This window comes from Xenopus tropicalis, chromosome 1 (genome assembly GCF_000004195.4).
Source record: "Xenopus tropicalis strain Nigerian chromosome 1, UCB_Xtro_10.0, whole genome shotgun sequence".
NCBI lineage: Eukaryota > Metazoa > Chordata > Amphibia > Anura > Pipidae > Xenopus > Xenopus tropicalis.
Window position 1 is genome coordinate 99036892 of NC_030677.2, and position 25568 is coordinate 99062459.

Consider the following 25568-nt stretch of genomic DNA (forward strand, 5'->3'; position numbering starts at 1 on the left):
ACTTTTCCATACACAATTAAAAAACTGGGTTATAAAGCCTTATACACATACAGCATTGTGATGAATAGGATTTCAACTTTTAACCTACCAGCGGTTTAACTTCCAGTTGCCAGTAACTATGGGGGTAATTGTAGGAGTAATAGGAACTAGAAGTTACCCCCTATTGTCAATGCACATACAACAAATATACTTAAAAATCCCTAACTGCTGGTTAGTCTCAGTATCAATCTGTTGTTACTGTTTTTAAAAACATGTCACAGACAGACACAGTATCAGAAAGTCACCGATACGATAAAGTGGTTACAATAAAGTGATAATGATGATAATAGTTACGATAAAGTGTTTATGAGGGCATACAAAGGAACTTTCATAGCTTCCATTATAGGATTCAGGGTTACAAAACACAGTCCGATAGTTAATGGCACAACATAATAAAATGTAAGGGTACCCAGTAAGAATGAAATACATCTTTTTATATTTTATAGCAGCCACATATAAAATCATGCAGTGTACGTCTCTGCTTTGCAAGTTCATCTTTCTTTATACACAGAAAATATCTAATATTATAACATGTAGCAAAAATGTCTATTTCACTGTAACACTGCTAGTTGCCTGGGGGAAATCTGATATTGCTCTGAATACAAGTCATGTTAGTATATGTTCATAGCAAACAATGGTTCAGATTTAGAATGGGTGGATAGTGGTAGATTTTGCAGTATTGCTAGCCTAGCATTTATAAATGAAACAGAGAATACTGACAAAAACAAGTGTGACAGAGGGCCCTGATCATTAGAGCTTACAATCTAAAAGAAGAAAGGGGCATAAGACAATGAACTTCCAGATTGTAGGATTATTATAAACAGGAAATTCAGTTCAGAGAGGGTTTATACGGTTAGCAAGATGGCTTTAGCACTGGTGAGAGGAAACCCCAGACAGGACCCAATTCCCTTACCTGTTTGCAGTAGGGTCTCCCGCAAGTTAATGTACTCCACCTCATCGCTATAGTTCTGAGTATAAGCAGTGCTAGAGCCGGCACTGCGCGACTCAGTCCAGTGTGCCTTAGCATAACCCCCTGCGTGCAGCTTCACCGACTCCACTTTAGCCTCAGCCACCAGTTCCAACAACACCTTCCCCGTCACTGTGTCCCCGCTGCGAAACACTAAGGGGCTATCCAAGCCGGCAGAGTCAAGCTCAACAAGGAATTTCCTCACTTTGTCAAAGATCATCCTGCTCTTTCTAAGCAACGCGCACCGAAGAAATGAATAAAACTTGTGCAAGCTATATTAAAAGCAGGATCAATGAAGCAAAAACCAGCTAGAAACAAAATGATCCTTGAATAACAGATCTGTCAAAAAAATGAATACTATGCTGCAGACTCCAAGTCCAGCAAAAACCAGAACAAACCAGCCCTTAAGGTTAACTCAAAGCACCAACATCCCTTACTTATATACAGGGTGCCTGAAAGGGCGGGGCGTTTACGGATATTTACAGGCAGGTGGACCAATGGCTGAGTACGTGGGCGTGGCATTTAGCAGCTGGTTAAGATTAATTGGTGGACGCCCGTATTGAGGTAAAGAGGGCTAAGAGTTCGTGTACAAAACAAGTAGATTGCGCCTGCGCGAAATGCCGCCAGCCTGCAGCTGCCACGGATTGGCACTTGTACTGTACTATTCGCAAAACGGGGTTTAAGGGGTAATACAGTGTGTAGTTTGATATGTTTTTGTGGACTCTGGGCTTCCAGTCACATGGTTCCAAGCAATAAAACCCAATGCAGAATAGCAACCGAACCCCACTTGTAGCGATGGCAGCTGCAGGACCAGCTGGGTAACGAGGAATGCCCTGCACTCTATTGGCATGGGTACTCAAATGTTATAGGTCGTGTTTGCTAAAACATGACCTACTGTCTGTCACTCCTTAACAATATTTGGAGGGGCTGTAGGTTGTATTGATGCCTATACATGTTCCCAAATTGTGGGGCTTCTGGATTCCTGGGCAAAAAAACAATAAACGTTGGAATCAATATTCCTTTCCTGTCTTATACAACAATGGAACCACAGCTGGGTATTTTGCGCTGATGTTTGTAGGTACAGTTTAAGTTAATGGAGACTGGGCCAAAAGTACAAGGGCAGCTTGAGCAGAAAAGGGCAACATATTTCTCATCTGCATTAGCTGTTGCTGAACTTCAGTTTTCAGCATGAGGGATATTCTTAAATGCTTAAGTATACTGCAGTACTAGCCAAAGTTTAAGAAATGCTACTGTTAAGCTGCTGTAAATGCTGCAAAGGCCTTGGCACAGCTCAGAAGTTTACAATATTTAGTGAGGCAGTAGACTATAGACAGATATGTAATGATAACATATTTCACCTTACTGCTCAGTGAAATGGGAGATAATTCAAATGTACAACTAACAGAAATGCTTAAATCAAAACAAACAGTCCAAAACATAATGTCAATGGGCCCTGCCCACTCAGGGTCACCCAAACTTTCACCATAACCTAGCCATTCAGGCTGAGCTCAGCATGTGCCCTCCTTTAGGGAAGTTGTCCATACATTCTTGGAAATTTATGTGGCAGGACAGATAATAAGAAAATAAAAGTATAGTGTAGGGTAACTTATTTTGAACAGCTGTTCTACCTCACTCTACAAGGTAAACAAATATTTTCCTCTGAGAAAAGCAGGAGTGTGACTTTAGTTCAGCCACTCAATAGTTAAAGCCTAAAGCAGAACACTTTTACAAATATATTTTTAAAAAATACTAAACAAGAAAAATGACTTTCAGTCCCTTTAGAGGAAGGATTTCCAGGAACCAGACATCGGTATTTAGTGTGTGGAAAATTAACATTGTGTGCTGCATACGCCCACAAGTGGCTGGTTTGTACTGTACAGTATCATAGTGACCATCGGCTCCTGGAATGAAATAGCCTTCACTCTTCAATGTAAATCAAGGACTTTTTCATACCAGTCTAGGGCTGCTGCCATGTTCAGTCATACTCCATAAGGATAAGGTTGAGTTAATAAGATTCCCTTTAATACATTGATAGCTTAAAGCATAACATAAATACACAATGACGTTTGGGTTGTAAAGCTGTTTCCTTCACTGAAAAAAAAGTTTAAGAAGCCCTGATTTAAGGCACAAAGAAACAAATTTATCATTATTTTGGATGAGATCATTCACAATTCTGCAGACTTTGGAGAAGAGGTGGGCCATGCTGGCTGGATACCCTTGGCAACCAAACTGGCCCCGAGCCCCCCCCCCCCAGGTGGGATGGAAGTAACAGAGAAGCAGGCAGTGAGGGACAAGGGCATGGACTAGGGTTAGATGGAAGAGGCACATACTTAGGGGCACATTTACTAACCCACGAATCCAAATCCGAATTGGAAAAATTCCAATTGGAAAATGAACATTTTGCGACTTTTTCGTATTTTTTGCAATTATTTTGGCGCCTTTACGACTTTTCGGAAATTGTCGCGACTTTTTCGTTACCAATACGATTTGCGCGAAAAAACGCGACTTTTTCGTAGCCATTACGATGCGCTCGTATCTTGTCGTGACTTTTTCGTATTGAGCGTTCGTAAGCGGCGGGCGAAACTTTCAGACTTAGCATGATTTTGGAAGCCTCCCATAGGCACCCTGCAGCTCCAACCTGGCCCAAGAAAAGTCACCATACTGAAGCTTGAATGAATCTGAATCTTTCGTACTCGGTGCGAAGGCTACGAAAAAGTCGCGACTTTTCGCGCAAGTAGTAACGCTATGAAAAAAATCGCCAGATTTTGCGCAACATTCGGAATGGCAATGAAAAGGTCGCAACAATTTTCCGAAAAATCGCCAAAAACCGATCATTACGAAAAAAACGCAATCGGACGCATTCGGCCCATTCGTAAGTAAATGTGCCCCTTAGTGTCTCACAATCATTGCCTCTTCTGCCTACACCTATTTCCAGCCCTGTTTTGGACTGGCAGTCTGTGAATTCTGGCAAATGCAAAAGGGGCTGCTGTAAGATCCATGGACAATCATTATTTAGTGGGCGGTTGGGGGCTGTTTGGGCCTCCTGTGCCCAAACAGGCCCTGTGCACCTGAAATGTCAGGGCCTATTTTGAATCCCAGTCCAGATCTGTTTAAGGCACCTAGTGTAACTCTAACCAGTGTAAGGGAATAGGATTGGCTGAGCTGAAGGTATTGTCTCATTGCATCCCAGAACAGGGGGCCTAAATTAAGTGATTTTAACCAGCATTTTCTTTCACTCTCCTTCTATACCTATCAACCTTCTTTTCTGACATAGTGGAGCCTATTAATAACACAAGTACTGAACTGCACCTATGTGGTTACCAAAATCAACCATTCACCAATTAGTATAAATTAGTTTACGACAAATGATTTTTCCTTAGAAAGTGAAATCAAGGAGCTCATTAGTTCACATTGGATAATTCCACTGGAGCAAACACCTTGTACTAAATTCTAAAGTATAACTACAAAATAATAGAAATTTGTTTTGATGAACCTTTGATGAAGTATTTGGTATTGCACCAAATCTAAAAATAACAGGATTGGTGCATCTTTAATTTGTAATGACCCTTGTAAGAATGTCATCATCATTTTCAAAGAGCCAGCAAATGCTTTGCATTAATTTGTAGCAAACAGGGTCTTACAATAATTTAACAAACAGAATACAAGAGAATAAAAATAGGACTGATCACAAGAGCCACGGCCACTCCTTCCATGAGGAAAGGAAACAACTGTTTTCAGTCTTTCTGGTGTAACCAGTAAACACAGAATGGCATAGAAAAAAATTCCCCAGAACTGTAGAATCTATAGCATTGGCACAATGGTACTTGTATGACAAAGCTGTAGATTATTTATTGGGTGCCACTAAACCATTAAAGCACAGTTTACAAAAAATATATATAGTTATATATACACACCACAAGTGCATAGAGAAGACTTTTTCCCAGGCACTCTCAGACCAGAAGTGAAAAAAAAGTTTTTTTCCTCCCAGTAAAAGCAAAACAGCCTGTCAGTAATCAGCTTCCCAGCCTTAACCAAACACACCACCTAGTGCCCATATAAAGGAAGTAAAGTAACTTCCTTTTACAACAAAAAAACAAATGGGTCTGACGTTTTTGGCACAAATAAAATCCCAGCAATATCCTCTTACCACTGGTCATCGTTAGTTCCCTAATGTATAAATCAGTCATGTATTGTGGGAAAGAACTGACCTTTGTTTCTATAGAAATGTTTGTAGGTCATTTCAGTTCGAGTAAGGGAAAAATATTCGCTGAGACACACACAAACAACAGGGAACAGGCATTTGCAATTTTAAAGAAAAAAATATATCACATATCATTTTACTTTAGTATTGTTACTAGATTGAGCTCTTATACAGGCATATTTTGACCATTGTAGTTTTTTTTTGATAGGACAGTCAGTGGTACCAGTCCCACAGTACAGTGAGCCTAGTTGCCTTACAATGACGAAGTCAAGCTCATCAAGTTAGCCAACACAGACACTGCAAGAAACACCAATCAAAACACACTTAGGGGCATATTTATTATAGTGTGTAACAGTTACAGACTGGTTAATGAAAATTATCTCCACAAATGTATTGTTTTCATGCATTAGCGATGCATTTTAATGTTTTCTGCTGTTATATGAAAACTATAAAGTAGGCGTGTCCACATGTTTAGGCCATTTTACCACTAGAATACTCTAGCCTACAGGCTTTTATTTATGAAACAAAAGTCCTAGGCTAGGCCTGTACTTTTAGTAAACAATCTAATCTGCAAAACAATCTAATGCATACCTCCCAACATTTGAAAAGCAGAAGGAGGGACAAAAATAACTTATCTGGCGCGCGTAGCACAGCAAAATATTTAGACTTCGCCCACTTTATGGTCACGTACCCCCCCAAAATATTCCCATTTTACAAAACCACACCTGAAAAGCATAACATACACAAAGTGCACCAGAAGACAGACACGGTGGCCCCAATAATTTTATGACATATCGTGGCCCTAAGGATTTCATTATGCACTGTGGTACCTGTATATCATGACAGACATTGGCAGCCAGGGCCCCCTAAAACATTGGTAGTCAGGGACCCCCTAAAACATTGCTAGCCAAGCCAGCCCAGGGCCCCCTAAAACATTGCTGGTCCTCCCCCAGTGTCCCCATACTATGGGCTGCTCCCCACTGCAGCATCCTCCCCAACATCCTCCAGTTCCCCCAACATCCTCCAGCTGCCCCCAGCATCCTCTCAACATCCTCCAGCTCCCCCCAGCATCCACCCAACATCCTCCAGCTCCCTCCAGCATCCACGCAACATCCTCCAGCACCCCCCAGCATCCACCCAACATCCTCCAGCTCCTTCCAGCATCCACCCAACATCCTCCAGCTCCCCCAGCGTCCCCCCCAACATCCTTCAGCTCCCCCCAGCATCCACCCAACATCCTTCAGCTCCCCCCAGCATCCTCCCAACATCCTCCAGCTCCCCCCAGCATCCACCCAACATCCTCCAGCTCCCCCAGCATCCTCCCAACATCCTCCAGCTACCCCCAGCATCCACCCAACATCCTCCAGCTCCCCCCAGCATCCTCCAGCTCCCCCCAGCATCCACCCAACATCCTCCAGCTCCCCCCAGCGTCCTCCCCAACATCCTTCAGCTCCCCCCAGTGTGCTCCCCAACATCCTCCAGCTCCCTCCAGCATCCACCCAACATCCTCCAGCTCCCCCCAGCATCCTCCCAACATCTTCCAGCTCCCCCCAGCATCCTCCCAACATCCTCCTCCCAGCGTCCTCCCCAACATCCTTCAGCTACCCCAAAATGTCCTCCCCAGTGTCCCCCAGCTGCCCATTACCTTCCTCAAGCTCCTCCCAACGTCTTCCCCAGCGTCCCCCAGCTGCCCCTTACCTTCCTCCAGCTGCCTCCCAGTGTTCTTCAGCTGCCGCTTACCTTCCTCCAGCATCCTCCCCAGCGTCCCCCTGCTTTCTTCGGCTCCCCCTGCTCCCACCACCACCCGCCCGCTTCCTCCAGCTGCGCCCCCCGGCGCTTCTTCTACTCCCTGTGGCGTCAGACGCACGTCTTTCGGGAGCACAGCAGCTTCTGCACCGTGAATGCCTAAATGTTAGAACTGAACTGAGCGGCGCAGAAGCTGTGGTGCTCCCGACAGACGTGAATGTGACCTCATGGGAGCAGAGAACTTAAGAAAGCAGGACAGATTCATGGCTATCCAGGACTGCGGGACAGGGTGGCAAAATTGGGACTGTCCAGCGTAAAGCGGGACAGTTGGGAGGTATGCTAATGTGCAAGACCTTAGGCTGGGTGTCTTCATATCCAACACAATAGCATGTAATACAACAAAGACAATGTACTGTTTTCATCACCCAACCCAGAACCTGTTTACCATATCAAGAAATTAAATCAATTTGTTCTGTACCCCTACAGGTACAGGTGAAGTTAGCCTGTTTAGGTGGTGGTGAGGATTGGTTGAGAGTTGTAGTAAAAAAGAGCTTGCACAGGATTATTCTATGGAATTCCATCCAGGACATCAAATAAGAATCTCACCCTGTGCCATTGACCCAAAGCCCATGGGATACTACTTTCACCTAAAGTCTGAAACTCTTCAGGAACCTCTATTTTAAATTCACTAAAGAACATTTAGCATTGTGTATTGATTAGGATTGTTTGTCGGAAGCCATTTTGTTTAGTAAAGTAGCACAAGTTTTATGAGCCATAATGTGCAAGTGTTCATTGTCTTGAAATTTCACAGGAAGTCTAAAGCTAAAAGTGCCATTAGTACTACATGCATGTTTGAAGTTTACGGTTACTTAATTTTTTTATGTGGGTTTAAGCATTTTATTGGCATACACATTGCTTCAGTTTTCCGAAGACACCCGAAGTTACCCATAATTATTTAGCTAATGGCACACACTCGGAGAACACCAGTTGTCAAAATGCCCCTGTCATTGTCATAGTGCATGCCATTCCTCATAATGTTAAACAATGAAAAGTACACAGGCGTAGGCACTTTTTTGGGAAGGTTCATCTGTCACTGCTGTGTGTGTGTCAGACAGAAAGCTTTATGGTCTGCGATAATCAGCAGACAGTGGTGGTCAAAATGCCCCTTTTGCCATCTTAATTGCTATACATCAGAGAGTCCAATAGAGATGTACATGGGTCCAAAAGGTGAAGCTGCACCCACCCCATCACCCACATTTTAATGTGCAACAACTTTATCCACTTCATTGCCTGCACTGAAACATGAAGTACTTTATTTTAAAAATGGAAGGAATGTTACTGAAGGTCAGGTGGGGGGTAGAAAAGCCTATTTTGTAACACCACCCCAACCTGCAGCCCTTTATACAACCATTTTTACATATATACCCACCCAATACCTGCATTTTTGGAAGGTGTCCAAGGGTACCCACTGCAGGAATCTGGTGTGCAGGATTTGAGTTTTTAGGTTATGGTTTATGCAAGCCCAGACTGCTTCAGGCAAAGGAGGACTTGAAAATTCAAAGGCAGTAAAATATAAAATGCTAAATATGTGTTAAATTTAATTAGAACATGACTTTGTATTTTAAAGAGAAAGTAAAACCTGTGTCCAAGTAGAGCTTATATTATATAAATGTTCCTTTATCTAGAACACTTGGGGCTTGGGATTTTACGGATAAAGTCAGCTAAAACTCATTTAAACATAAAAAAAAATCCCGTAGGACTGTTATGCCACCAATATGGGTATATGCAGCAAAGTACAATGTAATGTTTTATTATTACAGAGAAAAAGGAAATAATTTTTAAAAAGCAAATTATTTGCTTAAAGTCGACTCTATGGGGAAATGGCCATCCTGTAATTCAGAGATTTTTGGATACAAGGTTTCTGTATAAGGGATTCAATCCCTGTACAGGAAAATTTTGTACTCTGTAGGATGAACATTTCCCATTTATTACTGGAGGTTTATGCCACCATTGACCTAAAGCACTGCAAGGTAAGATTTTCCATGCCATGTGTCAATGATCCAGTATTTCACATGTTTGGGGGCCAGCTCATTATAAAAACATCTCAACCAAATATGTCTATGGAGATCTTGGTCATATAAATAGGACCTGGATATCAGTCTGGTTCAGCAGTGAACCATGATAGTTGTACATGCATGACCAACTTAAAGGGGAGCTCCGGCTTTTGAACCAAAATTTGTTAAAGAGCCCCACACAACACAGAAACCCCGAAAAATACCTAACACTGTAATCTGTTCCCTCAAAAACTATGAATTAATACTATTTTTATATGCTAAAATCCAGCCGCAAAACAGTTCTTGTCTTTCTACATCATTTAAAATCCTGGCAGGGAAGAAGGGACTGAAACATTAATGTTACAAATTGTAACACCTTATCCACAGCTTACAGACATCATACAGGAACTACATAACCCACAATGCATTTCACTGTGATGTTCCTTTCCTTCACATCACGTGTGCAGTAAATTGTAGCATTTGAAGGGTGCAGGCTGAAGGCAGGCTGAGGACAGTCCACTACTGTTACATTTTTTTTTGAGTCTTAAAGTAGTCAGCCAGATCAGCAGGAGAACAAGGGGCTAGGCTTAAGTAGCTGTTCCTAACCATATCATTACATTAAAAATCATGAAAAGGCTGCAGAATTTTAATTTATGTATATTGCTTCGCTGCTTGAAATTATGTTTACTTTTCAAAAAGCTAAAGTTGTATTTGGATGTAGTTCCCCTTCAAAGCTCTAATAGATTTCTTGCTACCTACAGTCCCCAGTGTTCTAGTACATGCTTTCAAAAAATATATGCATACAAAATGAAGGATGGCTGTCTGCAAGTAATTGTGTAAATAACATTTTATGTAAATGCTACAATTTGTTGAAAGCTCTGGTGCCTGGTAGCAGATCCTGGAGAAACGTCATTGAATGTTGACCAAAAATAGTTACATAATTTGTTACGTATTACTTGATGTTGCAAAGAAAAAAAAAAGAACACATGTCTATCAAGTTCCACCGTTGTTTTATGTTTATTTTCCCTATATCTGTGTGTTTAATATAGATACTTCAGTTTCCTATTACTCACCCTAAAACACAGAGGCAGGTTAAAGTGGCTTCTGACAAGAACTAAAAGTGGTCATAAACAAGCTAAAAGCCATCAAGTCAGCAAGTTATAGGTCATGTATGACAATGGCCAAAAAAGGGTTAACTGCCATAGTTCAAGGTTACCTTCTAGGTAAAAGATGACAGCAAATTGGAACATTTAACAGAGATCTCTTGTAAGGGTTAGAAACCTAAAAGCCTGTATGTTAAAATATAAAGGTATTACATCTTATGATTAGCATTTGGTGAGTTGAAAAAACATACGGGGTGACATTGAGTTTACCTTAAATCAGAATCTAATAAGATATAATGCCTACCCCATTACTGCAAACATGTCTACTGTACACAATTATCTGATATGAGCATGTGGGAAATGGCAGATTGCGTGCCTCTGAAGTTTGGTATGTCTAGAACTAGCATTTTATTTTTTTTTTAAAAACTGCATATAAAATAATTCTATACCTTACCTTTCTGGATGGTTACATTTTCTGCATCTAACTCGTGAAACAATGCTGCAAGCCATGTGGTTAAAAAAAATTAAAAAAATCTGACTCCTGTTAAATTATTTTAAAGGAGACAACCCTCCCCCTCCAGTGATGATTATCACTTACCTGAGACTCCAGGCTGCTGCTCTTGTTAGCTAAAAACTGCAATGGCCTGCATTCAAATCTGGATGAGCATGCACAGTAAAGTGATAAAGCCACTTATTGACTGCGCACGTACACCTGACCAAGGGCCACAGGGAACAAAGAAGAAGCGGACAATCATGCCGTGGTGTTTCTTCTACACTCTACAGGAACCTGGGTAGGTGCAGTTTTCACTGAACAGGACCACTGGCCTGGGATATCAAGTAAGGCATTATAATCACTGGGCAGGGTGCCCAATATTTAGCCCCCCACAATGACTGTGCCTTTCCTTCTCCTTTAAGAGCTTAATGGGATAAGCAGCACTTATGTTTACAAATAACTTAAACCACTTGTAATTAATATATGTTAGAGAGTTGCCTAGAATTATCTTTAATTTTGCAAAAGAAAAAAAACAGCTTTTGGATGGAGGACCCCTTTAGATAGTATGTAAAGCTTTCGACTGTAATCAAAAAAAATTCCACAACTCCATAGCTATCATTATATAAAAAAAAAATAAAAAAATTAAGAAAAACTTATAAATAACTGAGAGAATAAAAGCATGGGCACACAAAGCATTTGCTCAACTTCTATTCACCTGCTTTTTGTAGGCAGGCACAGAGAAGCAGATCCACTTGTTTATATGCTTTTATGTGTAACGGAGATTTGCCAGAAAAACGTGAAAGCTGTGCCTGTTACTGCAGCTACACATGAAAACATATAGAAATGGATCTGCTTCTCTCTTCTGTCTACAAAACACAGTGAATCAAACGCTTCATGTGCTCTTGCCCTTATTTGGAGCAGTTATAATGTTATCATAGTTGTTAACAGCAGTGTCAAGTATATCTGAAACTGCTTTACATAAGAGGGCTTTTTTACACCCACAAGTGCAGTAAGCAAAGTGCAATTTCGAGTGCAATTGCCATGTTTTATTTCCCACAATGCAGCCTCTTCCCCCACCATCATTGCGGACACAAACAGGTAATTTGCAGTGATTGGCGTGCAAGAGACACATGTGCTGTATTCTTTTGGGCCAAGTGTGCTGCGCCTATTGACAAAGGGCACTAAGGGAACCCTGGAGCTACTGCCTGGTCTGGAGAAGGTGGAAGCTCTGTGGGTTCCATCTGTGTCAATAGGTGTAACAGTCCTTAATTTGGAATTGAGCACAGGAAGGACTGAATGGCGCAGAGCGCAACTTTACAGGAGTGCAGGAAGCACATTTAACACAAATACTTACAAATGGCTTTACACGAAACTGACTGTGAAATTACAGGGACCACAACTGTGCTTGTGGTGGTAAATTAGCCCTAAGAAGTTTTCCCATCTTATTTTTTCAGACTTACCAAGTTTACCCTTATTTTATTCTTTGTACTAATAAGCTCAGTAATTGCTGGCACCCATTGTCAGGAGAATGACAGTTAGGGCATTGGCACACGGGGGGATTAGTCGCCCGCGAGAAATCTCCCTTGTCGCGGGCAACTAATCTCCCCGATATGACATCCCACCGGCGTGAATGTAAATCGCCGGTGGGAATGCATACGTGGCGCCGGTGATTTGCCGAAATCGTCAAAGTTGCCTCGAGAGGTGGGATGTCATATCGGGGAGATTATCTCCCTTATCTTGGGCGACTAATCTACCCGTGTGCCACAGCCCTTACAAGTATTCCTTCTATACAAAACAACTAACTAATCAACTAACACTGTACTGCAGTGAGCTCTGCATTAGCCATTTTGGGTCTCTGAATTCTTCTACTAAACCTATCTGGATCAAGGGACATATCTATTTGCTGTTTTTTTGCCTTCCTCTGGATCAGCTAGGAGCAGGTTTCCTTTACATAAAAAGTTTTATCTTGATGGATGTGTGTTTTTTTTAAGTTACTATGTTATTGTATATGTGTTTTGCACAAACATTATTGGCCAAGTCTAGGTAATTGCATATGCATGAGCTCCACCCTAATGTTAAAAGGCAACACATAGACCATCTTTTTTTTTGACACAGAATAAACCCCAGAATGACTTGCCTCAGTGCACGTAGCATATTATCAGTCTATACCAGGCAACAGAAGTCACCAGTAGGAAGCTAAGTACATAAAAAAGCAAAGATAGGCTTATCTGGACAAAACTGGCAGCTGATACACTAAGAACAAGAGCTCCCGATAAGATTTCTCAAAGTCAAGTACATCAGAAAGAAAGGGAATCCAGTAAATAAAGTGCAACCCTTTCTAAATATGAAACAGAGAAAAATGGGCAGAAGGTTCCAAAATCTATTCAAACCAGTCAGTGTCAGGTTGGGACACTGAATCAATGGCTCACTAGTGAGACAAATCAGGACTAATTGTGAGGGCAGTTGTGGTCTCCTGTGTGTTCTGTTTGTTGCATTGTGCTTTGCTTGTTGCATTATTGCTGTACAAGCTGTGTGAGAGCACAGAACAATGCAGTGGATACAGACAGACTGCAGAAGGCAGTGCTCTCTATACCTGTGCTGCTTACAGCTCAGACTGTATGGATGTTTAAGCAATCTATTATTTCATGCTTTCTCATTTATACTGTGCAATTTCTTTCTCACATAGAATAAAAGAATACAAACAGAACCTGAAAACCCAGAAAATGCTTAGTGGGTCCTTTACTCTAAAGAAAAGGACCCACTAAGGTCAGGGCCAACTTGTAAAAAGTCCTGATACTCTGACAGGCCAGTCCAACACCAGAGCCTGGTGCCTCTACTTTTCTGGGAAGACTTTCTACTAATTTTCTTTAGTGTACTGGCACATGAGGAGATTAGTTGGCTCACAAAATATCTACAAAGTTTTGTAGATGTTTTGTAGAAGGTATGCCATAAGTCTTAGGGTGATTTGCTTCAATTCAGCTTCAAGAGCATTAATGTGGTTGGGCAGTGATGTTTTACAATAAGGCCTGGGTCACAGTCATATTCCTGTTCATCCCACAGGTGTTCAGTTGGGTTGAGGTTGTGGTACTCTGCAGGTGAGTTGGGGGCCTTACATTTTCAGCTGTTTAGTTCTGTACCAACCTCACCTTATGCCGGGGGTTATTATTGTGCTGAAACAGGCTGAAAATGGCTTCACTCAGGGGCAGGCCGAGCCGACCGGGTGCCCTAGGCTTCCCCGCCCCTGCACCTACATCGCACACCACCCCCCCCCCCCCCCCCGTGTGTTTTGACGTGCATGCGCAGTTCGTTCGCGGGGGGGGGGGCGGCGTGTGATGCAAAGCGGCACAACGCAAAAACTGATCACGTACTAGGGGGTAGACAGGAGAGGCTCCTGCCTGGTGCCCCCAATTGTTGCACCCTAGGCAGCTGCCTCTTCTGCCTAGCCCTAGTTCCGGCCCTGGCTTCACTAAACAGTTGCCACAGGTTAGAAAGCACACAACTGTCAGGAATACCATTGTACTCTGCAGCATTAGGGCTAGCTACTTGTCATGGCTACAAAACACCAGAAAATATTCTGCCATAGATATAGAATACAGAGAATTGCCTCTGCTAAAACACACATAGAGACAATTATCAGCATTGTCTATTTTTGTAGCCGTGAAAAGTTGCTGCTTCTAGCAGCTCCATGTGTCTTCACCCTAAATGTTTGCTTTCACTGGAAAGACAAGAAAAACAACTATTTTTCCTGTTAGCATATGAGGTATGCAAAACAGCATCTAGAAAGCCTTTTAGTAACAAGTCTGTGCAGTGATAAATATAAAATGTTACTCTTTGACTGTCATTACCAAATGTTTGTTTGGAGAAAAAAAGGAGCAGCATTTGATTAAAAAAAAATACCTTGTCAACTGTTAAATATGGAGGTGGATCCAATGTGCTTTGGGGTTGTGTAGAAGCCAGTGGCAGTGGAAAACAGACACAATATTCTTAATATTTTGGGATTTTATTATATATAAATGTCACTGAGACTTATCAATGGGTAACAAGTTCAAATATATATATTGATTAATGTTGGTTTGAGCCGTTTGAAGAAGTATTTTCCACAGGACTACAGAGAGAGTTGGTCAGGATTTGGGAAATGCTCTAACTGTTTATAGACTGGGGAATGATATCAGAGGAATGTTTTTCCTGCAGACAGTTTTTCCTTTATTGGCCTCTGCGGTGTTTCTCAAGTGAAAGTATGAGCAGTCCAGCAAAACATGTTTACTTTGTGAGGCCTTAGAAGAGCCATGATCCTATGCAGAGGCACATCGCGTATGTGTGTTTATACAGAGTATAGTAGCAGCTGTGTGCAGGGAGATCCTGTACACATCAACACTGGTCCTGAAGGCTGAAAAATATTTTCATAAGTAAACCTGTATTACTTGAAAATGTGAACAATTAGGTTATATTTTATGAGTGATATACATTCTGGCAGGTATGGGACCTATTATCCAGAATGCTCGGGACCAGGGGTTTTCCGGTTAAGTGATCTTTCCAAACTTCTCATTGGGATCTATGTTCCCTGTCTGTAGCATGGTTTATCTTCATGGTAATTCAGGGTGAGGTTGATTTTTAATGAAAAGGGGTATTGCTCCACTCTTCTGCAAAAGTAAAGCAAAACTCCTTGCCTCACTGCTGAAAGCTCCCTAGCATACCAGGACAATATTCATTTGAATTAAAAAGGATAGTAACATTCGAAGATATAAGTTTATATAAAGAATGGATGTTTGCACCTTTGTGGGTGACAGCCATGTCATCGTCCATGCGAACAGTCAGAAAAACATAACTGATAAGGTATACATATACATTTTAGCCTAGCTAGCATAAAGAAATCCCCCCTCCCCAGCAACTCTCCCACCTGAGAGTGAGTGGCAGGGAGCGGAGAACGTGACTAGGTGGATGGTGGGGACAGTAGGGGTTGAAGTGCGTGCAGGCCCCTCTGACAATTTTTGGCAGGTGGGGGCAAGGTAGTTACATTGTCCCCACATGTAGTTACATCGCTAATTGTTTTCCAACAAATACCAGTCACAACTGCTAGATTAGCAAGAGAACACAATTAGCTAAATGTTTATTTACCAGACATGTTACAGGTGTGTCGCATCATTTTTTTTGTCCCTCTTTCCATTTTTCAAATGTTGGGAGGTATGGATATAATATACAAGTTGAACAGCACTTAGCTAAATTAACAAATATGCCACAAGCTTTTTCTGTAGCTAAATGTGCTTTTGTATAGTGCTGCTTGGCCTCATTCATTTAACATACATGGGGAAAGTTCAACATATTATAAAGATAAACTTTCTTCTGGATTCACTAGCTTCAGAGTAGCACAAACATTTCTACAAGCTATTCTAGAGTAGCAAATTGTGTCTGTCACTTTCTCTAGAGCTGCTTCATACAGTTGTGTTGTGTGTACAGTTGTATATCACTTTCAAATGTATAATATATGTAAAGTTTGTTTCTGTCAAGAAATTATTTTCTGATGCGGCCAAGATTAGACGTCAGGATCGCAGATCTGGCCTGTTCATTTAAGTTAAACCAAGATATGATTTATATTTATTCTCATTTTCAGTATGTAATACACAAGTATACAGGTATTCTTAGTTGTGCTGAGCAATTTCATAACAAACAGAAATACACTGAAATATAGAATTCTGCAAAAAGCGCAGCTTGTGCAATTCTAAATTTGTTCCATGAGGGGGCAGCAGTTTACATGGATTTCTTGTAAAATTACAAGATTGCTAATATTGCCATGTATGTATGTGTTTTACAGACACAAAGTAGTGCTGCAGGATACAGTGGGTGGCAGTGGCACTGCCAGTTCCCTGTTCAGGTGCTATGGTCCAAGAGGTAGTCTTTAAGTTTAGTTCTGTAGAGACTGAGGAAGGATTTTCTCTGGAAAAATTCAGGGATGACATTTCAAATGTAGGGAGCAGAAAGGTTTAAGGTGGCAAACAGCAGTAATAGTGGTGGGGTGCAACAAAGTGGTTTATCTAAGAGGAGCGGAGGAATCAGCTAGGTACGTATGGAGACACAAGAAAAGAAATGTAATGAGGCACACAGGAATGAAAGGCTGTGAAGGCTGTGAGAAGGAGTTTGTAAGTTATTCTTTGTTTAATGGTAAGCCATGATAAGGACTTCAGCAGGGGAGGAGCCTGTACTTTCATGGATGAGAGGAGGAGGAAACAGGCTGTAGGGGGAGAGATGGGAGTTAGAGAGGCCAATTAGTAGCAGGTTACAGTAGTCAGGATAGGATGAGAGAATGTATGCATGCATCTGTTGCAGGTGAAAGAAAGGGATGGATTTTGCCAATATAGCACAAGAAAAAGTGACAGTGACAGTTTTGGCAGAGGTGTAGTCAGAGAAAGAGAGAGAGGCGTTAAAAATCACCCCCAGACAATGTGCCAAGTTGACAGGGTTAATAAGCGTGCAATCAATAGAGATAGTAAAGAGGGAAGTAGGACCAGGCTTAGGCAGAACAATGATTAGTTTAGTTTTTGTTAGGTTCAGTTTGAGGGGGCCTTGGTTCATCAAGTTGTAGATTGCTAGGAGGTAGTTAGAAATTTGAGTCTCAGTTTCAACTGTTAATCAAGAAGTATATTTTGATATTATCAGCATACACATGATATTTAAAGCAAAATCATCTGATGAGATGTCCTAAAGACAATACGTAGAGGGAGAACAACAACAGGCCAAGTACAGAGCCTTGCTGCAACCCCACATTTGGTGGAACTGGAGATGAGGTTTTGTTTGCATAAGAGACTGTGAAGGAACGGTCAGAAAGACAGGAAAAGAGCCAGGATGCAGTCTGATTATGGGTACTAAGCAAATGCAGAATTGGCATAAGGAGGGAGTGGGCAACGGTATCAAAAGCAGCTGATTGGTCAAAGGGGATTAGTATAGAGCAGGGATCCCCAACTTTTTTTTACTCGTGAGCCACAAAAGTGTTGGTGAGCAACACAAGCATGAAAAGTGTTTTGGAGATGCCAAATAAGGGCTCTGCTTGACTATTTGGTAGCCCTTGTGAATTGCTGGCCTGCAGGAGGCTCTGCTTGGAGTAAAATTGTGTCTCTGTGCTTCCAAAACATGCCTTCAATTTTGCCAAAAATTTAAAAATGGGCACCTGCTTTGAGGTCACTGCGGCAACATCAAAAGGGGTGGTGAGCAACATGGTGCGATGTCGCGATGCGAGGGGTCATTGCAAGTGAAGGGGCGAGGTAGCCGGGTTGCCTAGGGGGCCTGGTCAATCATTTTTACAGATTGTCAGGGGCATATTCAGGCTAAAATAGGACCCAGCATTATGTATAATTCTGAAGCTGTTTCGTACTAGCGATGGGACCCCCCCCCCCCCAATGTGCACTGAAGACCAAAGCTGAACAGCACATTCTAGATGAGGCCTTACCAGTGCTCTGTAAGGGGGAAGAATAACACCCTCTTCCTGTGAATGTATACCCCTTTTAATACAGCTCAAAACATTGTTTGTCAGCTGCTGGCTGGCATTGCTTGCTACAGCCAAGTTTATTATCCAAGGTCCATTATGGATTTGCCTAGTGCAGTCCCATGAATTGTATAAGTGACTAGCATATTTTTACCTTACATTTATCCACATTAAATCTCATCTGCCCAGATTGCCAGTTTGTCAAGATCTTGCTGCAAGGATCAATGGTTCTGTTTATGCTGAATCATACCAGTGATAACCATCTCTTAACACACCTAACCCCATATTTAATAAAAGGCACTAAGTGTGCCCAGGAGCAATAACCAATAGTAAGCAATAGAATGTTTGCTTTTAAACAGGTGACCAGTAAGGTGACCAGTAAATGCGGCATCATGATTGGTTGCTGTAGGTTACTGTACCTGGGCAAACATAGTGCCTTTTATAACATAACATTAATAACATATAATCTCCTTGTAAAAGCCATTTGTGACTTGTTCCATAATCATATTCTGTACTGATAAATTACAGCTCTTATTATTAAACTCTTAAATACCATTTTGCAAACAAATGCAAACATTTCCTTATTATGACTAAAGATACATTATCCTACTGCTTCTCATAAGCTTAGGGATGGGATCATGTGACCTTGTCTCAGCTATAGCCAGAAAATTATAAAAGATAAATGCCTTATAATTAGGTAATGGTGGTGCTGCAAGGCCAACTAATGTGATCATACTCATGCTTAGTACTATTCCCTTAGGGCTGTGACACACGTGGATTAGTCGCGCCGCGACAAATCTCCCTTGTCGCGGGCAACTAATCTCCCCTCAATGCCATCCCACTGGTTAGAATGCAAATCGCCAGTGGGATGGCATACGTGGCACCGCAAATCGCAGCGCCAGGTATGCCATCCTTCCAGCAATTTACATTCTAGCCGGTGGGATGGCATTGCAGGGAGATTAGTTGCCTGCGACAAATCTCCCTTGTCGCGGGCGACTAATCTCCCCACACGACTAATCTCCCCGTGTGCCACAGCCATTAGGGTGCAACTAATCTCCCCTTGTGCCACAGCCATTAGGGTGCAACTAATCTCCCCGTGTGCCACAGCCATTAGGGTGCAACTAATCTCCTCGTGTGTCACAGCCCTTAGACAGGTTAGAGACCATAGGAAACAGTCTGTCCCCCTCCCTAGGTGCCTTAAATAGGTATGGACTGGGATTCAAGATAGACTCTGGCATTTCAACTACACAGAGGCCCAAACAGCCCCCCCAAGCCCACTAAATAGTGTATATCGTAACTTACAGAAGCCCCTCTGGCATTTTATGTAGCGTATTTTCTGCAAGCGGTTTTCGAAAATATGCTCCATACACTATGGGGCTGATTTACTAACCCACGAATCCGACCCGAATTGGAAAAGTTCCGACTTGAAAACGAACATTTTGCGACTTTTTCGTATGTTTTGCGATTTTTTCGGATTCTTTACGAATTTTTCGTTACCAATACGATTTTTGCGTAAAAACGCGAGTTTTTCGTATCCATTACGAAAGTTGCGTAAAAAGTTGCGCATTTTTCGTAGCGTTAAAACTTAAAAGGTGCAAAGTTTCGCGTAAGTTTTAACGCTACGAAAAATTCGCAACTTTTCGCGTAAGTTTTAACGCTACGAAAAATGCGCAACTTTTTACGCAACTTTCGTAATGGATACGAAAAACTCGCGTTTTTACGCAAAAATCGTATTGGTAACGAAAAATTCGTAAAGAATCCGAAAAAATCGCAAAACATACGAAAAAATCGCAAAATACCGATCATTACGAAAAAAACGCAATCGGACTCATTTCGACCCGTTCGTGGGTAAGTAAATCAGCCCCTATGTGTGGCATTAGCTGTAGGAATAATGTTGCTGAAGCAACAGTTGCTAGATCTTGCAACTACTAAAGGGATCTAGTTTGCATTCGATGGATTAGACATCTTATGCCTGGCTCAGGTCCCAACCCAACTCATAATGAGTGTAAAGTAGGGATGCACCAAACCTACTTTTTTGGGTTCAGCCGAACCCACCCTGATGGATTCTGCCGAATCCCCAACCGAATCCGAATTCTAAATTAGCATATGCTAATTAGGACCAGGAAGAGTTTAGTTGCCGGCTAAAAATTTTTTACCCCTAAAATTTAACCCTTTCCGAATGCTAATTAGCATATGCTAATTTATGCTAATTATGATTCGGTTTGGCTGGGACTATGGATTCGGCTAAAACCGAATCCATAAAAAAAAGGCTGGATTCGGCCCGAATCCCAAACCGAATCCAGGATTCGGTGCATCCCTAGTATAAAATCTGTGCCAGCTCAACCCAAACCACCAATATTATTTTCAGTGGTTGCTGTTTCCTATAGCAAAATGATTAAGGGCTCCTAAACATGTAAAATAAGACATTTTCTTATAAAACTTATCAATCAGTGCTGTTTAGGGCCCCCTTTACATCCTAGCCCCCCTCCCCTGAGCAATCACAGGCTCTGCTTCAATAACTATGTCCCTGATTATTTTCTTTGAATCCTTCCTAATCCTTATACACCATAACTCCAGTCACAGGTTGATTTTCCTGGCCACATCACCCCCATCTTTTATTTTTTTTTCCGTCTCCTGATACAAAGTATTTGCTGATGACCAAACACAGAGTGCAGAGGGGAGGGGGAGTGAGTGGTGACATCATCCATGGGTTTGATAAGATAAGCATATTGTAAGGGAAGAGAGGCTGCTGGCAGAACATAATAAACTAGGGCTGCACCCAATCCACTTTTTTGGATTCATCCGAAGCCCCACTTCTTAGCATATGCTAAAAAGTCTGAATCTCGGCCGAATCCCGAACCAAATCCTCGGTGCAGCCCTATAATAAAACACTACTTCTACAATTATTTTGATCTGCCCTACTATGCACTGTGTTATATGTGAGGGTCTGTTCTCTAAGGCTAATGCCACACTAGGCGTAGGGCTGAAATTTTCGGCAAGCGGATAAACGCTTGCCGAAAATTCAGCCCTACGCCTCCTACTTGTGCCTGCACCCGAATGAATGGGATACGCTCGGGTGCAGGCACAAGTAGCAGGCTTAGGGCTGATTTTTCGGCAAGCGTTTTTCCGCTTGCCGAAAAAATCAGCCCTACGCCGCATGTGGCATCAGCCTAAACTGGTCTAATGTTATAAAGCAAAAAATATTTACAGGTGTCTACAGCAAGGGTTTTTTAAGGTGTCCATACACAGGCATATTTAAGTTGCCAATTCAGGTCCTTCAGACCAATTCATCTGCCTATGTATGGGGCCCTCTGGCAGGCCTACCCAATGTTGGGCAAAAAATGTTGATTGGGCAGGCTTGATTTTCCTGTTGGATCGAGGACTGCATCAGCTCGTTGATGTGGTCCTTGCTCCGATGACGTGCATTCCCTTCATTGTAATGCAATCGGGCAAAACGATCAGATTAGAAAGATATCGGCCACCTTAGGTAAGCATATCTGGGAAAAGATCCACTCACAAAATGAGCAGATCTTATAGTATATGGCCACTTTAACGTGTGGCTGGAAACAAAATGGCATGTAGGTGCCGTCATCTTGATTCTAAGAGTATTCATGTACCTCACAGGAAACTGGACATTAAAAAAGAGCAACCCACATGTATGAATTTTAAGGGAACCTATTATACTTTTATATTGTATATGCTGATACTCTAATTACTTTGGGGCATTCACTGTAAACTTTAGTGCAGGACACCAGTTACCCAAAGGCCAACTCAGATTATTATTCTAGGAAAGATACTTGAGTAATACAGACCCTAATATTGTCTACTTTTTGGACCAACAAAATATTTTTTGTATTAATTACCAAGCGAAATCAGGCATACAGAACATTCTTATTGTTCATCACAAGGATTGCATTTGCTGGGTCATGGCATTCGGAAAAGCACACACTGCAACTGCACGGAGCCCAGGAATGCAGAAAGACCAGTGGACTCTGATTGATGCTATATGTTTAAATGTATATTTGTGAACAAGTCATCTTAAAAAGTTTTACGTGGCTCTAAATGATTTGGCTCTGAAACTAGACCAGTCCTGTAAATATAGTGGGACAGTTATTCACTATACTTCATGTTTAAGGGCCAGATTATAATAAAATTATAGTTATCATCCAAGAAGCTCCTGAGCAGTCTGGGGGGCCATAAAAACTTTTGAGGTCAATATACGGCTCTCAGATTTATTTCATTCAACAGCCCTCATTTAAAGCTTGTTCAAAGTTTCAGTGGATAATGTAGGTCAACTAATAAACATTTGCTATTATTACAATCCTTTATACCATCACCAAGTGCTGCACTTCAGTCATTTTCTAACCTGAGCCATTACTTTTAAAAAAGAACTTTATTTAAGAGAATGTCATTACATATATGGGATCTATTATTTGGAATGCTTGGGGTTTCCAGATAAGGGATCTTCTTGTAATTTTGATCACAATACCTTAAGTCTGTTAAAACAGAACAAAACATTTAAGCATTAAATAAATCAAATATGGATTATTAGAGCTTAGTTACCATCAAATACAAGGTACTGTTATACTATTAATTTTTAAACATTAGAATTATTTTTAAAGCAGACTCTATAGGGGAAGGTCTTTCCGTAATTTGGAGCATTCTGGATAACAGATTTTTGGATATCCCATACCTGTATTACAAGATGTAAGCAAATATATTAATTATACATCAGTTGTGATTTGCAATATATTTTGTGGGGCATTTGTACAATTTAAGTGACTTCTGCTGTAACACATAAAATGTGGGTATGTATATAGCACCAACACATTCACATTAGTCCTTACCCCCATTGAATCTTACAATTAAAGGTCCCTATCACATTCACACACTATGAACAATTTTGTCAGAAGTGGAAAGAGCCCAGAATACCCGGAGTAAATCCATGCAGACATGGGCAGAATATATAAACTCCTTTAGATAGTGCCCAAGCCAGGAGTCAAACTCCAGCTCTGCAAGGCAGAGGTGCAACCCTCTTAGCAAGCGTATTAGGAAAAATTGGAAAGCTAATAAGTAAATACATTATTAGAAATGGCTAATAAGCTACTTGTGCACTCACAAATAGTGACAAAATATATACATCAATGTTTTGAATTGGGGGGGCAGTAGGAACAGCACGTTTACATGCATCACAGTCAATGACAAAAGTTTGTATATGCAATACACATTTGCCTAGCTAAAAGGTGATACAGCATCTATCTTGAAAGCCAATACCACACATCATCTTGTCTGTATGTATGTCTCTGAATATACAAATCGGAGGACTGGCTCTACCAGATCCAATATGGTAAGCCACACAGACAAATGTACATACAACATCTGTTTGAGATGCCTCCTGTCACCCGCAGATATATTACCTCACAGTAAACATCTGTTTGCCCATGTGAAAGCAAATACTAATATTCATAAAGGTTTTTTACTTACTGTCCAAGCAACTTAGTTAGCCGCAATACAAAATTCCAAACAATGTATGTAGAAAAAAATTGGTATTGTTTACTGTTAAACAATAAATACCTCTAATTAGATGCTGACGCTTCCGCAGATAGGTCTCATATGAGGTGAAATCGCTGTAGACAGTGTTCATGCCAACACTGCGACTCTCCAGCCAGTGAACTGTTGCCAGCCCCCTGCCACACACCTCTAGGGCAGACACCCGCAGCTCCTTGCACAGCTCCAAGACCACTTTGCCTTCCACTATTTCCCCAGCACTGTACACCTTATGAACACTGGGGCTTAAGTCCAAGCTGAAACTGATTATTTTTCTAAGGTGCATTATGATTCCAAGAACCATTAAACGTGGATTTCTCTTTAAGCAAATATCACACATGCACAATATGAGGGGCTCAGCTCTGAGTAGCACATCTGCTCCGAGCCATGGACTTTCTGCAATAAAGTGCTTCCTACAGCTGTCTCTTCTACCAGTCTGTTACACATGAGCACACAATTCTCAGTCCTGTTCTCCCATTTCCCAGCAAACCCAATGTGTCCCCGCTCTTACTCTAGGGACACAGCAGCTGTCACTGTTTATAAGGTGAAGGCGTTACAAATCCCCTGGCTCGAGAAATAACTGACAGAAGGGAATCTAAGCACTAGCACCTCCCCATAGTAGGTGGGTCATGCCTCACACACCCACTTTGTCCTTTAAAGGGAACATGCCCTTTTCTTGTTATTTTTTGAAAAATAATGTTAATGAATCCAGGGCCAGAACTAGGAGTAGGCAGAAGAGGCATGTACCTAGGGGGCAGAAATTGGGGGGGGGGGGGGGGGGGTGCACTAACAGGGGGTAAACATTTTTATGCATGAATAACTGTTAGTCTTTAATAAAAGAAAATGCTAATTCCATTTGATTGCCACTCATTACTCAGCCTCTGTTTTGTATTGAAAGCGTTCTCTGCACTGTGCTTGAATTAGAAAAGGTCTCTTTGGTTCCTTTTAACCCTTCTCACCCTAACCAGAATGGTTTCTTTGCTTTAGTGCTAGGAAAAAAATGTTCACTCGGGCATGTTATCTGTACTTCATATTGACAGGCTGGGGAGGGAGCCTAGGGAAATATGGTGCAACACAATCCCACGGCTGAGGGGAGGAGAAAGTTCTGCCCTCAGTCCCAGTGTTATTTGTCTGCAATATATGGGACAGGCTGGGGGAGAAAAGGGTACACTAGGGGGCGTGCTGTTTTCCAGAAGCCACTAAGACCCTGGCCTAGCACAGCTTAGTTAAAAAATAGCTGTCCCTCATGGATATGTTAAACTATTACTCCCATTAACCCCCTTTACCCAGTTTCATTTTGCAAAAGGGTGAAATATCTGCTTCTTATGGTAGTCACATGTCAGGTATTTATCTGAGGGCTAATATCTGTCCTATACTGTGTGAAAAGTACTGTTGTATACTGTCAAAAAGGGAAATTGAAGCTATAATCCAGACATATTAGTGGATAATTTCCTGGGCCTGCATAATACGCTATTATGAAAAGAACTGCTTAATTTAGTGGATGCAATAGAAGCAGCAGAAAGTGGTACAAAAAGAGGGAATGGCTCAGTTTTGTTTTGTTTTACCATGGTGCTCACATCTTTAATTCCTTTCCCTGAATTTAAGCTGTTGGCTCTTTCTGATGTCACTTCTGGCAGAAAGCAGCGTCTCTGCAGAAGTAGAATATTTTTTGGGGGGGTGGTTACCTGAGTTTGGATGATTTAATGGTAAGGAGGAACCGCGAGAGGATGGCAGCCAAAATACCTTGGCCCGGCCCTGACTTGTAAATGAAAATTGTAAAAGTATGTAACTTCTGCTGAAAGCAACAATTTGTAAGGTAAAAAGGGTAATTATGTTACTGGTAAAGTAATGCTAATGCTTAATAGGGCAAAAAGATCATTCAGGATTGGTTATAGATAACAGTATGTGTATGTTACATACGTTTTGAAAAGTCTGGGCATTTCC

At 41.6% G+C, this 25568-nt stretch overlaps 1 protein-coding gene across 2 annotated transcripts in view; it reads right to left on the bottom strand.

Moving 5' to 3' along the window:
* The window catches only part of arrdc2 (arrestin domain containing 2), a 30195-nt gene extending 6051 nt beyond the window's left edge, over nucleotides 1-24144 (bottom strand). Inside the window, exon 1 of one of the 2 annotated variants that reach the window (XM_012965809.3) lies at nucleotides 23652-24144. In XM_012965809.3, coding sequence (XP_012821263.1) covers nucleotides 23652-23964 — 313 coding nt within the window. In that variant the 5' untranslated portion in view covers nucleotides 23965-24144. 2 annotated transcript variants of the gene reach the window in all.
* Between the last annotated feature and the right edge of the window lie 1424 nt (nucleotides 24145-25568).